The 16,034-nt window shown below is 45.6% G+C and overlaps 1 protein-coding gene across 2 annotated transcripts in view; it reads left to right on the top strand.

Annotated features, from left to right (window-relative positions):
* The window catches only part of c2cd2l (c2cd2 like), a 137,636-nt gene that overhangs the window by 86,367 nt on the left and 35,235 nt on the right, over window positions 1-16,034 (top strand). For both annotated transcript variants that reach the window (XM_080214617.1, XM_080214616.1), the window contains exons 2-3: window positions 6,403-6,498; window positions 7,849-7,968. In XM_080214617.1, the coding sequence (XP_080070743.1) occupies window positions 6,403-6,498; window positions 7,849-7,968 (216 nt within the window). The remainder of the gene's footprint in view (window positions 1-6,402; window positions 6,499-7,848; window positions 7,969-16,034) is intronic.

Raw genomic sequence — 16,034 nt, 5'->3', positions numbered from 1 at the left:
TGCCTTCCTTATTGGACACAGTAGGAAGTCTCACAACACCGCATTAAAGTCCAACACATTTATTTGGTAGCACAAGCTTTTGGATCGCTTCACCTGATGAAGGAGCAGCATTCCGAAAGCTCATGATACCAAATAAACCTGTTGGACTGTAACCTAGTGTTATGAGACTTCTTACTGTGCCCACCCCAGTCCAATGTCGGCATCTCCACATCGTTCCTTATTGGATGACGCTTCAACATCAGCCAAACAGCTTTTCATTTATCTCCCTGACACTAAGGGACAATTTAGCAAGGCCAATCCATCTAACCTGTACACCTTTGGAGTGTAGGAGGAAGCTGGATCACCCGGAGGAAACCCATGCAGACACAGGGAGAATGTGCAAACTCCACAACCTCCCATCCATTGACTCCGTCTATACTTCCCCCGCCTCGGCAAAGCAGCCAGCATAATTAAAGACCCCATGCACCTTGGACATTCTCTCTTCCACCTTCTTCCGTTGGGAAAAAGGTACAAAAGTCTGAGTTCGGTACTAACTGACTCAAGAACAGCTTCTTCCCTGCTGCTTCAGGGAATGGACTTACCTTGCATTAGGTTGATTTTTTTCTATACCCTAGTTATGACTCTAACACTACACTCTGCAGTCTTTCATTTCCTTCACTATGAACGGTATGCTTTGTCTGCAAGCAACAATACTTTTCACTGTATGTTAATACACGTGACAATAATAAATCAAATCAAATCAAATCAAAGTCACCTGAGTCTGGAATCAAACCTGGATCACAGTGCTAAGCACTGTGTCGCCATGCTGCTCCCTTATTTTTATATCTGGTAAAGAGAAACGTTCAAAGAGAATTCAGACAAAAACAATCTTTTTAAAATCCCGATAATTCTTCTCCAGTGTCCAAATCCCGGAGTCTCCAGGGCAATCCTGAAAGTTTGGCAACTCTTGTAGGAATGAGCCAATGCTCCAATATGGACAGAAACATCTCTTGTTCCATTTGATTTAATAAGGCGGTTTTGTTTAGCAAAGAAAAACAGATTTGTCATGCAACTAATTACACTTGGATTCCTTTGGTACCCCGCCCTATCCTAAAGACACGATCTAATCTCCACACTTCACCAGACGCTGTGATCTTCCACTTATGATTAGAGCTAAAACAGTAGCTTGGCGAGTGTTTGGAAATGACAAGCGCCAAAAACAACTGGTAAACCTATTGGGCCTTGTGCAGTCAGGTTGTGGTGAGAGTTAGAACATAGAAAAACTACAGCACAAACAGGCCCTTCGGCCCACAAGTTGCACCGAACATGTTCCTACCTTCTGGGTTTACCTATAACCCTTTATCTTACTAAGTCCCATGTGTTTCTCCAAGAGTCTCTTAAAAGACCCTATCGAATCCACCTCCATCACCACTGCTGGCAGCCGATTCCACACATCCACCACCCTCTGAGTGAAAAACTTACCGCTGACATCTCCTCTGTAGCTACTCCCCAGCACCCTAAACTTGTGTCCTCTTGAGGCAGCCACTTCAGCCTTGGGAAAAAGCCTCTTAGAATCCACTCGATCAATACCTCTCAACATCTTATATACCTCTATCGGGTCACCTCTCATCCTTCATCTCTCTAAGGAGAAAAGACCAAGCTCTCTCAACCTATCCTCACAAGGCATGCCACCTAATCCAGGCCATACTCATGTAAATCTCCTCTGCATCCTTTCTATGGCCTCCACATCCTTCCTTTCTCTCTCTGGTGGATCTGGTTATAAAAATTTAATGGAGTAATTTTTTCTTTCTTTCATGGGGTGTCGGCATCATTGGCAAGGCATTTCCTAATTGTCCTTGTATGGAAGTGGCTTGCCACACCATTTAAGAGGGACAGTCAAAAGTCAACCACGCTCCTGTAGGCCCGGGAGTCACACGTAGGACAGCAGATTTCCTTCCCTGAAGGACGTTAGTAAAACAATTGTGCTTTTATGACAACCGTCAATGGTTTCATGGTCATCATTACTGAGATTAGATTTCAATTCTAGATCTTCTATTAATTGAATTTGTCCAAAGGTGTTAGGATGGATTGGCCATGCTAAACTGCTCCTAGTATCTGAAGATGTGTAACTTAGATGGATTGGCCACAGTAAATTCGAATCATAGATAGAATCTTACTGTGCAGAAGGAGGCCATTCGGCCCATCGAGTCTGCACCGACCACAATCCCACCCAGGCCCTATCCCCATAACCCCATGCATTTACCCTAGCTAGGCCCCATGTCAAAATGACGTTCACCTGATGAAGGAGTAGCACTCGGAAAGCTCGTGATTCCAAATAAACCTGTTGGACTTTAACCTAGTGTTATGGGACTTCTTACTGTGCTCACCCTAGTCCAACACTGGCATCTCCACATCATTCCTTATTAGATGACGCTTCAACATCAACCAGACAGCCTTTCATTTATTTATTTATTTTGAAGTGGTGGAGGCTGCCTCGCTAAATATTTTTAAATATTTTAAATATTTTTAAGACGCGGGTTGATGGGTTTTTGATAGGAGAGGGGATTAAGGGTTATAGGGAGAGGGCGGGAAAGTGGAACTGGGCAGCGACAGATCAGCCATGATCTTATTGAATGGTGGGGCAGGCTCGAAGGGCTGGATGGCCTACTCCTGCTCCTATTTCTTATGTTCTTATGTTCTTATGTTCCCTGACACTAAGGGCAATTTAGCAAGGCCAATCCGCCTAACCTGCACATCTTTGGACTATGGGAGGAAACTGGAGCACCTGGAGGAAACCCACACAGACATGGGGAGAATGTGCAAACTCCACATAAACAGTGATCCAAGCTGGGAATCGAACCTGGGTCTGCTGTGAGGCAGCAGTGCTGACCACGGTGCTACCATGCCGTCTATTGCTCCTTAGTGTCTGAAGATACGTAGGTTAGGTGGATTAGCCCTGCTAAATTGCCATTTTGTGTCAAAGATGAGTGGATTGCCCATGATGGATATGTAGGGTTACAGGGATAGAGCCAGGGTAATATGGCCTGTCGGGGAGTCAGTGCAGACTCAATGGGCCAAATGGTCTCCTCCTTTCCATGTAGGGATTCTGTGACTCTTTGAATTTAAGTTCCACGAGCAGCTGTGTTGGGATTTGAACCCTTGTCTCCTCAGCATTAACTTGGACTTCTGGATTACTAGTCCAGAGACATTACCACCATTCCTGTCCATCTCCAGTGACTTAACTGGAAAGTATACACATCTGTATCCGGTTAAGAAGATGATCTGTTTTCACTTTGATAGCTGGATATGTAGCTAGCCAGTACTCACTGCCCTTGGGGAAATTCTGGGCACTTGTTTCAAACAAAACTGTGCACAGACACTGACATCCCCGAGTTACTATGTGGGCATTGAGAGTCAGCTGAAGAATTTTATTAAACATACTTGTGTTTCTACAAAAAGTGCAGGGTGATGCACTTTGGAAGGAGTTATTTGACAAGGAGGTATTCAATGAACGGTAGGACACTAGGAGGTTCTGAAGACAGAGTCCACAGATCTCTGAAGATGGAAGGGATAGGTTGATGAAAAAGGCTAATGGAACACTTGCCTTTATCAATCGGAGTATAGATTACAAAAGTAGGAAGGTCATGATGGAGTTGTGTAGAACTTTGGTGAGGCCACAGCTATGATACTGTGTGCAGTTCTGGTCGCCACAGTATAGGAAGGATGGGATTGCACTGGAGGGAGTGCAGAGGAGATTCACCAGGATGCCGCCTGGGATGGAACATTTAAGCTATGAAGAGAGGTTGGATAGGCTTAAGCTGTTTTCTCTGGAGCAGAGAAGACTGAGGGGTGACCTGATCGAGGTGTACCAGATTATGAGAGACATGGACAGAGTGGATAGGGAGCAGTTGTTCCCTTAGTTGAAGGGTCAGTTACGAGGGGACACAGGTTCAAAGTGAGGGGCAGGAGGTTTGGGGGGGATGTGACGAAAAACTTTTTACCCAGAGAGTGGTGAGGGTCTGGAATGTGCTGCCTGGGAGGGTGGTGGAGGCAGGTTACCTCATATCCTTTAAAAAGTACCTGGATGAGCCCTTGGCACATCATAACATTCAAGGCTATGGGCCAAGTGCTGGCAGGTGGGAGTTCAGGTGCTTCTAATGTGTCGGCGTGGACGTGATTGGCCGCAGGCCCTCCTCTGCGCTGTATGATTCTATTTTTGTCTATGCAAATTACCAGACCAATTGAGTTAAGTTTCACAATTTACAGAGATGACTCTTGTTGCTGGTCTGCGAGCATCGTTCTTTCCCCTCCCCCATTGAACAGACAGGAAAATGTGCTGATAAATGAAGATTTATTATCACATCTATCAGAAACATCTCAAAATGATTCAGATGACTAGGCCGGATGTGCAGTGCCTATTATTAAATAAAGGGCAGTTTGCAGAAGGATTAGACATTTGATGATGGATTGGTACACCACGGGATTGCTTTCTGCTTTGGGGCATTACTATTTTGTACAAGGGTAAATGGGAGCATGTTCTCTAACACTCCTGCAGATGGGGCCTCGAGCTTAACATCTCATTTGAAAGACAGCACCTTTGAGAGTGCAGCACTCGCTCAGGACAGCACTAGAGTGTCAGCCTTGGTTTTTGTACCAGGTTCTAGAGTGGGATTTGAAACTGCAATGCTATGACTCAGAGGTGAGAGTGCTCCCAAGTGAGCCATGACTAAGAAAACTGAAAGGAGGGAAGTCTTCAAACAGCTGTGAGATTAGAAGATGTTCCTTTCTCAGGGTTTCTCCAGTTTTTTGTAATCAAATCATAGGATCCCTGTAGTTCCAGAAGCCGGCCATTTGGCCCATCGAGCCTGCACCAACTCTGTGACAGAGTCTTACCCATGCTTTCTTCCTCGTCCTATCCCTATAACCCAAAACATTAGGGGCAATTTTTTAAAAACTCTGCTAATACTCTTAACTGGGTGGTTAGCGCTGCTACCTCACAGCACAGGTTCAGTTCCCGGCTTGAGTCACTGACTGTGCGGAGTCTGCATGTTCTTCCTGTGTCTGCGTGTGTTTCCTCCAGGTGCTCCAGCTTCCTCCCACAGTCTGAAAGACGTGCTGGTTAGGTGCACTGGCTATGCTAAATTCTCCCACAGTGTACCCGAACAGGCGTTGGAGTATGGCAACTAGGGGGATTTTCACAGCAACTTCATTGCAATGTTAATGTATGCTCGCTTGTGACACTGATAAATAAACTTTAACCTACACATCTTTAGACTAAGAAGCAATTTAAAAATGCTGAAAATCTCAACACCTGTGGAGAAAGAATAGATTTCTCTAGGAAAACACGATAGAAATGATCCCTAAGAGTATAATAAAAAAAGAGAATAGAGCCAATGTTCAGAGAGTGAGCCTTTGTCAAAGCCCCTGTTCCAGCATTTTCTGTTTTTGGTTCAGATTCCCGCATCCGCAGTATTTTGCCTTTAAGGGGCAATTTAGCTTGGCCAAGCCACCTAACTCGCGCATCTTTGGAGTGTGGGAGGAAACTGGAGCACCCAGAGGAAATCCACGCCGAAACCCATACATGAGAACGTGCAAACTCTGCACAGACAGTAACCCAAGATTGAAATTGAACCTGGGTCCCTAGTGCTGTGTAATGACTTCAATCTGGCCATTGAGGTTAGCCTGTTGGAGTATGAGCTCCCAGATTAAGGATCCAGTTGATAGAGCAATCAGGGAGACTGCCTTGTACTTAACCGGATGTGTCAGTTCCTCTGACACCCCCAGAGGTAGACTGCTGACTGTGAGCACTCTGTGTACTGCTGTTAGAGTTTACAAATAAAGGGATTTTGGTGAAGCAACTTCAGACCTATGGCCTGCAGTGAAGCAGTGCATGCCATTAGCTTTGCTCACTGCCTGCTGTATCTGCACGCCAACCTTCAGTGGCTATTCCACCATGACACTCAGGTAATGTTGCACTTCCTCTTTTCCTGAACTGCCACCATTCAGATAATCTTCCTTCCTGTTTTTTGCCACCAAAGTGGATAACCTCACATTTATCCACAATATATTGCATCGACCAAGTTTTTGCCCACTCAGAACCTTGGAGAAAGTACCACGTAGGCTGGTAAACCTGGTAAGGCCTCCAAGGGTTAAGTTACATGGAAGGTTTCCACGGACGAGGGTTCTATTCCCTGGAGTTAAGAGGATGATTTTATTGAAGGCTTCGAGATGTTGAAGGGGGAAGAGATAGGGTACATGGAGAAAATCTCCATTTGCTGGTGAGTTTTAAGACAAAGGTACATGATCCAAAAATTAGTGCTAACCTCTGTGCCCTAATGTTTAAGCTGTTGCCAAAGCTTCTCGAATCCTTGACCTATAATTGGTTTGCACACTTCACTGACTCTCTCTTTCTGTTTGCTCTAGAGCTCTGTACAGATCAGCTTCGAAGAGGGTCCCCAACTACCGTCAACGGCATGCATCAGTCAAGTGGCTTGTATGGACCAATCAGAGCAGAGCATGGTAAGTTGACGTATGGGACAAGATGTCCACCATTTGCATGTTGGTCTTGAGAGAAAAGAAAGGGCACACTGGCCTTCCGGGTCAGGCCTGAGGAAAGCCTGTCCTGCTGCAGCACAATAGTAACTGGGAAAGATAACAAAAGACTTTTACAATCCCAGGAGGGCCCAAAGCCCTCTGCAGATGTTGTCACTGTTGTAAGGTAGGAGCTACAGCAGCTACTTTCACACAGCACGATCCCATAAAAAGCAATGTGAGAAGGCTCTGACAGTATATTGATTGCAGAATAAATATTGGTCAGGAGAGCAGGGCGAACTATGCTTGCTCTTCTTCAGAACAGCATGACATTCATCTTAAGAGACCGGATAAGACTGTGGTTTGAGGCATCCTCTGATTAACAAAGGGGTGAAAGGTTAACCGGGGTAGGCAGGAATGTGGGATTGAGGCTACAATCAGATCAGCACTCGGCACGTCATAACATTCAGAGCTATGGGCCAAGTGCTGGCAGATGGGATTAGGTGGGAGGTCGAGTGTTTCACACATGTTGATACAGACTCAAAGAATAAAGAACAAAGAAAATTACAGCACAGGAACAGGCCCTTCAGTCTTCCAAGCCTGTACCGACCATGCTGCCCGACTTACCTAAAACCCCCTACCCTTCCGGGGGCTGTATATCTCTATTCCCATCCTACTCGTGTATTTGTTGAGATGCCCCTTAAAACTCACTACTGTGTCCGCTTCCACGACCTCCCCCGGCAGTGAGTTCCAGACACCCACCACCCTCTGTGTAAAAAGTCTGCCTCGTACATCTCCTTTAAACCTTGCCCCTCGCACCTTAAACCTGTGCCCCCTAGTAATTGATTCTTCCACCCTGGGAAAAAGCTTCTGACAATCCACTCTGTCCGTGCCTCTCATAATCTTATAGACTTCTATCAGGCCTCCCCTCAACCTCCATCGTTCCAGTGAGAACAAAGCAAATTTCTCCAACCTCTCCTCATAACTAATGCCCACCATACCAGGCAACATCCTGGTAAATCTTTTCTGTACCCTCTCGATGGGCTGAAGGGCCTCTTTTGTACCGTGCCGTTCTATGATTGGCCGTAAGGAGCTTTGAGACATTGGGTGGTGTTGAAAAGTGGTGTATCCATGTAAATTTTGCTCCTTAATCTCTTCACTGGATTGACTGGTGCTTCCGAGATTCCTGCTCATGTCAACTTTGCTTTAAGTCTAAAATAAATGGTGGGAATTTTTAAAGTGTGAACAGAGAATAGTGTTCAGAGAAAGGGCGACGTGGACTGCAGTCTCTCCGATTTTGAAGTGCTTGCTTGCTAACGACGTGCCTGTTTGCTGTAGGTCCTTTGCTGTCAGTTGATGGTGGAGGAAATTCAGTTCCCCGTGTCCGTTACCCAGCAGTCTCCAGCTGCCGTTTCCATGGATTCCTACCAGGTGACCTTGGCTCCACTTAAAGCGCAGGTATTCATTGCACTATATTGTTGGAATAAGTGGTTTATCATTGTTAACAGAGGTGAATGATAAATGATTGGTGTTCCTGTTAATTGGGAAAACATTTCACGGGAATCGCGATGGCAATTTGATGTGATTTGTGAGTGGTCCTGATCTGATTTATAATTGTCACTTGCAATACAGTGAAAAACAGTATTGGTTTTTGCACGCTATGCAGGCAAAGCGTACCAGACATAGAGTACAGAGGGAAGAAGGAAAGGACAGGGCGCAGAATGTAGTGTTAGTCACAGCCAAGGTGTAGAGAAAGATCAGCTTGATGTAAGATAGGTCTATTCAAAAGTCTGATGGCAGCTGGAAAGAAGCTGTTCTTGAGTCAGTTGGTACGTGACCTCAGACTTTTGTATTTTTTTCCCCAAAGGAAGAAGGTGGAAGAGAGAATGTCCGGGGTGCGTGGGATCCTTGATTATGCTTTTCCGAGCCAGCGGGAAGTGTAGGCAGAGTCAATGGATGGGAGGCTGGTTTATGTGATGGACTGGGCTACGTTCACAACCCTTTGTAGTTTCTTTCTGTCCTGGTCAGGACAGGGTGCCCATACCAAGCTGCGATACAACCAGAAAGGATGCTTTCTATGGTGCATCTATAGAAATTATGGACACCAGGCCTGAGGAAAGACATAAACGTAGAAAATAGACGCAGGAGTAGGCCATTCGGTCCTTTAAACCTATATCCCCATTCAATATGATCATGGCTGATCATGCACTCTCAGTGTCCCATTCCCACTTTCCATGCCCCCAATCCTTGAAATCGCAAAGGCCACGTCCAGCTTCCTGTCTAATGAACTGGCCCCAACAGCTTCCTGTGGTTCCGTAGGTTCACAAGGGCACATGAGTGAAGAAGTTCTTCCCCATCTCAGTCCTTATTCCTTATTCTTAGACTGTGACCCCTTGTTCTGGGCTCCTCCAACATCGGGAACATTCTTCCCACATCCAGCCTGTCCAGTCCCATCAGGATTTTATACGTTTCTATAAGATCCCCTCTTACTCTTCTAAATTCCAGTGAGTACAAGGCCGATCGATCCAGTCTGTCTTCATATGTCAGCCCTGCCATTTCAGGAATCAGGCTGGTGAACGTTTGCTGGACTCTCTCAATAGCACGAATGTTCTTCCTCAGACTAGGCGACCAAAACTGCACACGATACTCAAGGTATGGCCTCACCAAGGCTCTGTATAACTGCAGCAAGACATCCTAACTCCTGGACTCAAAATCTCTTGCTATGAAGTCCAGCATGCCATTAACTTTGCTCACTGCCTGCTGTACCTGTATGCCAACCTTCAGTGGCTATTCCACTGTGACACTCAGGTAACATTACACTTCCCCCTTTCCTGAATTGTCACCATTCAGATAATCTTCCTTCCTCTTTTTGCTGCGGAGCAGCCGGAGGAAACCCATGCAGACACGGAGAGAACTTGCAAACTGTGGGGCAGCAATGCTAACCACTCTGCCACCATGCTGCCCCTACATACCCATGTAACTGCATGTATGCTTTTTAAAAGACAAAAGATGTGGTAAATCAAAGAGCAAGAACAAAGCAAGAAAGGTTTGAATAAAGGAAGTGTATACTCTCTTCCACCTTCTTCCATCAGGAAAAAAATACAAAAATCTGAGGTCCCGTACCAACCGACTCGAGAACAGATTCTTCCCTGTTGCCATCAGACTTTTGAATGAACCTATCTTATATTAAGCTGATCTTTCTTTATACTCTAGCTATGACTGTAACACTATGTTTTGCACTCTCTCCTTTCTTTCTGCCCTATGAACGATAGGCTTTGTCTGTATAGCATGCAGCAAACAATACTTCTCACTGTCTCCCAATACATGTGAGAATAATAAATCAAACCAAATCAAAAATGATTAAGAGACAATGACAGGAAGGGACAGAGAGTACAAATCTAAGAGCTAATCAGCAGAGAAGACTAGAGGTTACAAAAGTAATGAAAGAACAAAACATAGTCTGCCTGAATGCGCATATCGTTCAAAACAAAAAAAAATGAACTGAATGCAAATAGAGGTAAATAATTACAGTCCATTGCAGAGACATGGTTACAGGATGACATAGACTGGGACCTGAATATGACATTTAAGCAAGACAAGAAGCTAGGTAAAGGTGGAGGAACAGCTCTGTTAATTAATAATGGGATTATTAATTCCAAACGCTCAGAGTGAAGACATTTCTCCTCGCCTCTGTCCCTTCTGAATTCTAATTCTGCAATTTTGGCCATTAATTCTCAGCTCTCTAATCAGGAAGATTGGCCTCTTGCGTCTATCCTGTCGATCCCTCTATGAATTTTACACATTTCAGTGAGATGATCTCTCATTCTTCTACACCTCCGAGGAGGGGTGGCACAGTGGTAAGCATCACTGCCTCACAGTGCCAGGGAACTATATTCGATTCCGGCCTCAGGTGTGGAGTTTGTATGTTCTCCCCGTGCCTGCATGGGTTTCCTCTGGGTGCTCCGCTTTCCTCTCATGGTGGATTGACCATGCTAAGTTGCCTCTTAATGTCCCAAGTTGTACAGGGTAGGTGGATTAGCCATGGTAAATACGTGTGGTTATGGGGGTAGGACAGAGAAGTGGGCCTGGGTAAGATGCTCTTTCAGAGCGTCGGTGCAGACCCGATGGGCCAAATGGCCTATTTCTACACAGTAGGGACGCTATGGTTCTATGGTACTTTTGATTTGCGCAAGAGTTGCCCAACAGATAGTTGAACTGCAATCCTTCTGTGCGGAGTTTTCACATTCTCCCTGTATCTGCGTGGTTTCCTCCGGGTGCTCCAGTTTCCACCCACAGTCCAAAGATGTTCAGGTTAGGTGGATTGATCATGCTAAATTCCTTGTCCAAAGATTAGAGGAATTAACAGGTTAAATAGGTAGGGTTACTCGGATAGTGTCTGGGTGAGATATAGAGTCAGTGCAGACTCAATGGATCGAATAGCCTCCTTGTGCACTGTAGGGATTCTGTGAATATCAGCCCATTGTACTGAAGATCTCTCAGCCCCGAAATGGGCCTACTAATATTTGGATAGTCCCAGAGCCGCTGGGTATTTTTTAACGTGATTAGGTTGACACAATTGGCACACATCAGGCAGGAATTGGAGATGAATAGAGACTCTGCCTTCATTTTCTCTCTGCTCACTCACAAAGCCATTGAGCTGATTGTTCAAATCAGGGAACGCAGCCAGATGTCCAGTTCATTCCCCTACCCTTCATTAATGAGACACATTTCATTAAAGTGAGAGAGAGAGAAAAAACAGAAGAGATAATGCTGCAGTGAAATATAGTCATGGCGCCACCTGCCTCCCAGCTTAGAGGCAGAGTTTGCATCAAGAAATCACGCTCAATCAAAATTATGATAATCAGCAATAAAGGAGCACTTAGCAAAAGCTTTGAAGATGAATTAATAATGGAAGGTTTAATGGCTACCAAGAGCTACCTACTAATGTGAAGAGGGAATTTGCTGCAAAGATGATTGTGCAGACTCGTAAGTAATATAGCTGACATTTTCCCAACGATATATATCCTTGAGCCACTCAGCTGATGACTGGAGATCATTAAGTTATAGTGATGAAGAGGAGCCAAGGCTGAATTGCAAAAGCATTAATCAAAACCAGAGTGCTTTCTGCTGGCACGTACCTTGTCAAACTGCCATCCAATTTTATTTACAAAATGAGTCTAATACGAGATGCAATTTGAGAAAAGCCCCATTCGTCCTTCCATTTATCACTCGCCATCTACAAGGACCAATTGATTCCAGAGAAAAATGCCCATTGAGTGGGAGGCCTTGATGAATGGATGACGGGCGCAGAGGGTAGGGTTACCAGCTCTCCAGGATTGGCCTGGAATCTCCGGGAATTGACCACTAGACCGCTGCAACCCTGGACATTAAAAAAAGATTGTGTTTTTTTTTGTTGACTATTTCCCTTCACAGAATCACACGGTGCAGAAGAGGCTCTTTGGCCCATCGAGTCTGCACCAACACGTGAGAAACATGACCTACCTCATCCCATTAACCAGCAGTTGGTACCTAGTTTGAGTGTTTTTTTAAATTATTAATTCTTGGGACATGGGCGTTGCTGGCTGGCCAGCATTTATTGCCTATCCCTAGTTGCCACTGAGAAGGCGGTGGTGAGCTGCCTTCTTGAATCGCTGCAGTCCACATGCTGTGGGTTGACACGCAATGCTGAAGCATTTAAGGACTCACCACATTAATAAAGTGGCTACAAGATCAGGTCCAAGGCTAGGACTACTGTGGCGAATAACTCCCCTCCTGACTCCCCAAAGTCTATCCACCATATACAAGGCACAAGTCAGGAGTGTGATAGAATACCCCTCACTTGCCTGGACGGGTGAAGCTCCAAGAACACTCAAGAAGCTTGACCCTATCCAGGATGAAGCAGCCTGTTTGATTGGCACCACATCTACAAACATTCAATCCCTCCACCACTAACACTCAGGAGCAGCAGCGTGGACTATTTACAAGATGCACTGCAGCAATTCACCAAAGATCCTTAGACAGCACCTTCCAAACCCATGACCCCTTCTATTTAGAAGGACGAGGGCAGCAGATACATGGGATCACCACCACCTGCAAGTTCCCCTCCAAACAACTCACCATCTGGACTTAGAAATATATCACCATTCCTTCACAGTCACTAGCAATCCTGGAATTCCCTCCCTAATGGCATTATGACGTGCCAAGTGCTTATCCAGGTGCCTTTTAAAGGGTGTGAGGCATCCCGCCTCCATCACCCTCCCAGGCAGCGCGTTCCAGACCATCACCACTCTCTGGTTAGAAAAGTGTGTCCTCACATCCCACCTTAAACCTCCTGCCCCTCGCCTTGAACCTGTGTCCCCTCATGATTGACCGTTCAACAAAGGAAAGAGTGCTCCCTGTCCACTCTGTCCATGCCCCTCGTAATCTTGTACAGCTCACTCAGGTCTCTGTCAGCTTTCTCTGCTCCAACTCGATATAAGATTATTGAAAGTGGGAGAGAACTGGCTGTTTGGCCAACAGATAAGCAGCCTCCACTTGGGTAATGAGCTTGTATGCTTTAAAATTGGTGATGAAGGCAGTGTGTCACCAGGATACTGTATTGGACAGGATCTTCCATCCTTCCTGCCGTGTGTTTTGTGGCAGTGGAGGCAGCGCCCCCCCTCCCCCCGCCCCCCCGGTCAGTGGTGGAATCTTCCTGTCCCACCCTCTGCCATGAGGGAACCTGTGGCGAGGGGGTGGGTGGAGGTCACTGATTTTAGACAGAAATGTAGAAGCTCTACAGTAGAGATGGAGGCCATTGAGCTCATCATGCCTGCGCTGACTCTCTGATGGAGCATCTTACCCAGACCCTATCCCCGTAATTTCACAAATTTACCCTGCTAATTCTCCCTAACCTACGCATCTTGGGACACTAAGGGGCAATTTAGCATGGCCAATCCACCTAACCCACACATCTGTGAGAGGAACCGGAGCACCCGGAGAAAACCCATGCGGACATGGGGAGAATGTAGAGCACTGGGGAGAGTTACTGAACAAAGAGACCGTGGGGTACATGTTCATAGCTCCTTGAAAGTGGAGTCACAGGTGGACAGAGTGGTGAAGAAGGCATTTGGCATGCTTGGTTTCATCGGTCAGAACATTGAATATAGGAGTTGGGATGTTTTGTTGAAGTTGTACAAGACAATGATAAGGCCACACTTGGAATACTGTAGTTCTGGTCACCCTATTTTAGAAAGGATATTATTAAACTAGAAAGAGTGCAGAAAAGATTTACTAGGATGCTACCAGTTTGAATTATAAGGAAAGGCTGGATAGACTGGGACTTTTTTCTCTGGAGCGTAGGAGGCTGAGAGGTGATCTTATAGAGGTCTATAAAATAATGAGGGGCATAGATCAGCTAAATAGTCAATATCTTTTTCCAAAGATAGGGGAGTCTAAAATTAGGGGGCATAGCTGTAAGGTGAGAGGGGAGAGATACACATGTGTCTAGAGGGGCAACATTTTCACACAGAGGATGGTGAGTGTCTGGAACAAGCTGCTGGAGGTAGTAGTAGAGGTGGGTACAATTTTACCTTTTAAAAAGCATTTAGATAGTTACATGGATAAGATGGGAATAGAGGAATATGAGCCAAATGCGCACAATTGGGATTAACTTAAGGGTTTAAAGAAAGAAGGGCGGCATGGGTAAGTTGGGCCGAAGAGCCTGTTTCCACGCTAAACCTTTGTGACTCTGACGCTAATGTGCAGACTCTGCACAGACACTCACCCAAGGCCGGAATTGAACCTGGGTCCTTGGCACCGTGAGGCAGCAGTGCTAACCAGTGTGCCACTGTGCTTTATTTTAATAAAGCTCTTGGTGTAGTGCCTCACTGAAAACAGACTCAGTAAATTGGTAGAAGAAGGGTATTATCGACAGCTTGCTGAGCTGGATAGATAGGGGCTGGATGGAGCGTACAGCAGGCTGCATCTACAGTCTTGTATGTGGTTCTGGGATTCACACCACACAAGGGAAAGTCCCCAAACTGATAAAGGTGCAAAGATGAATACCTGGGATGGTGAGGGGAATGGAAGGTAAAATGTACGAGGCTACGAGACAACAACTAGCTTAGTGGTTTAAAAATAGAGTGGCATGGACAAGTTGGGCCGTAGGGCATGTTTCCATGCTGTAAATCTCTATGACACTAACAAAATGTTGGGGACAGGTGTGTAAACTTAAGCAGGCAAGGTAATTACTTTGGAACAACCTGCTGCGGGTAGGGGCAAGAACCTTAGACTTTTGCAAGGATTAATCAAATGTTTATCTTGGAGGAGCGCACGTTGTCTGAATCTACAACTGTTTCCGATGGTGGGGGGAATCCAGAATAGGGGTCATAGTTTGAGGATAAGGGATAAACCTTTTAGGACTGAGGTGAGGAGAAATTTCTTCACCCAGAGAGTAGCGAATCTGTGGAATGCACTACCACACAAAAGTAGTTGAGGCCAAAACCTTGAGAGTAAATGCTGGAAAGACGCAGCAGGTCTGGCAGCATCTATATAGAGAGAAAAGAGCTGATGTTTTGAGTCTGGATTACCCCTTAACAAAGAATTGTCAAGGTTAGTAGATGGGAGCTCCTTTTTGAACTTTACCCTGGCTTCAATAAGCGGAGTCTCAGATTCATGCCCTCTGCTGATGCCTAATTGGGACTTGACGTGAGTAACAGTGCTGGGCACAGCACACATTAGCTTCTGAATGTGCTAGGCTGCAGGGCCACCTAGAGGATCATAACTTAAGCAATATAATTCCAACCTCTGTCAATTTCCATTGACTGTGTCTACACTTCCTGCTGCCTCGGCAAAGCAGCCAGCATTATTAAGGACCTTGTGTGCCCCGGACGTACGCTCTTCCACCTTCTTCCTTCGGGAAAAGGATACAAAAGTCTGAGGTCATGTACCAACCAACTCAAGAACAGCTTCTTCCCTGCTGCTGTCAGACTTCTGAATGGACTTACCTTGCATTAAGTTGATCTTTCTCTATACCCTAGCTATGACTGTAACACTACATTCTGCACTCTCTTGTTTCCTTCTCTATGAATGGTATGCTTTGTCTGTGTAGCACACAAAAAAACCATACTTTTCACTGTTGATACATATGACAGTAATAAATCAAATCAAATCAAAGGAGGGGTGTGTGTTTGGTGTGACTGACCACTGAATATTTTCTCTGGAGTTTGGAAGAATGAGATCCTTGCAGTGAAACAGGCATGATTCTGAAGGGGCTCAGTTGGATCGACGTTAAGAGATTGTTTCTGTGAGTCAGGGAGTCGAAAACATGGGGGGCACAGTCTCAGGATTAGCACTGAGGGGAGGCAAAGTTACTTCACTCAAATGCATTCTTGACCCCCAAAGAGTTGTGGATGCTCCATTGATGAAGTTATTAAACTGGGATTGTTTTCAGTGGAAAGGCTGAGGGGAGACCTGATAAGAACATAAGAACATAAGAACATAAGAAATAGGAGCAGGAGTAGGCCATCTGGCCCTTCGAGCCT

This window comes from Carcharhinus amblyrhynchos, chromosome 29 (assembly GCF_965287045.1).
Source record: "Carcharhinus amblyrhynchos chromosome 29, sCarAmb.v2.hapA, whole genome shotgun sequence".
Classification (NCBI taxonomy): domain Eukaryota; kingdom Metazoa; phylum Chordata; class Chondrichthyes; order Carcharhiniformes; family Carcharhinidae; genus Carcharhinus; species Carcharhinus amblyrhynchos.
The sequence above is the reverse complement of the archived record's forward strand: the minus strand, read 5'-3'. Positions and strand labels throughout refer to the sequence as shown.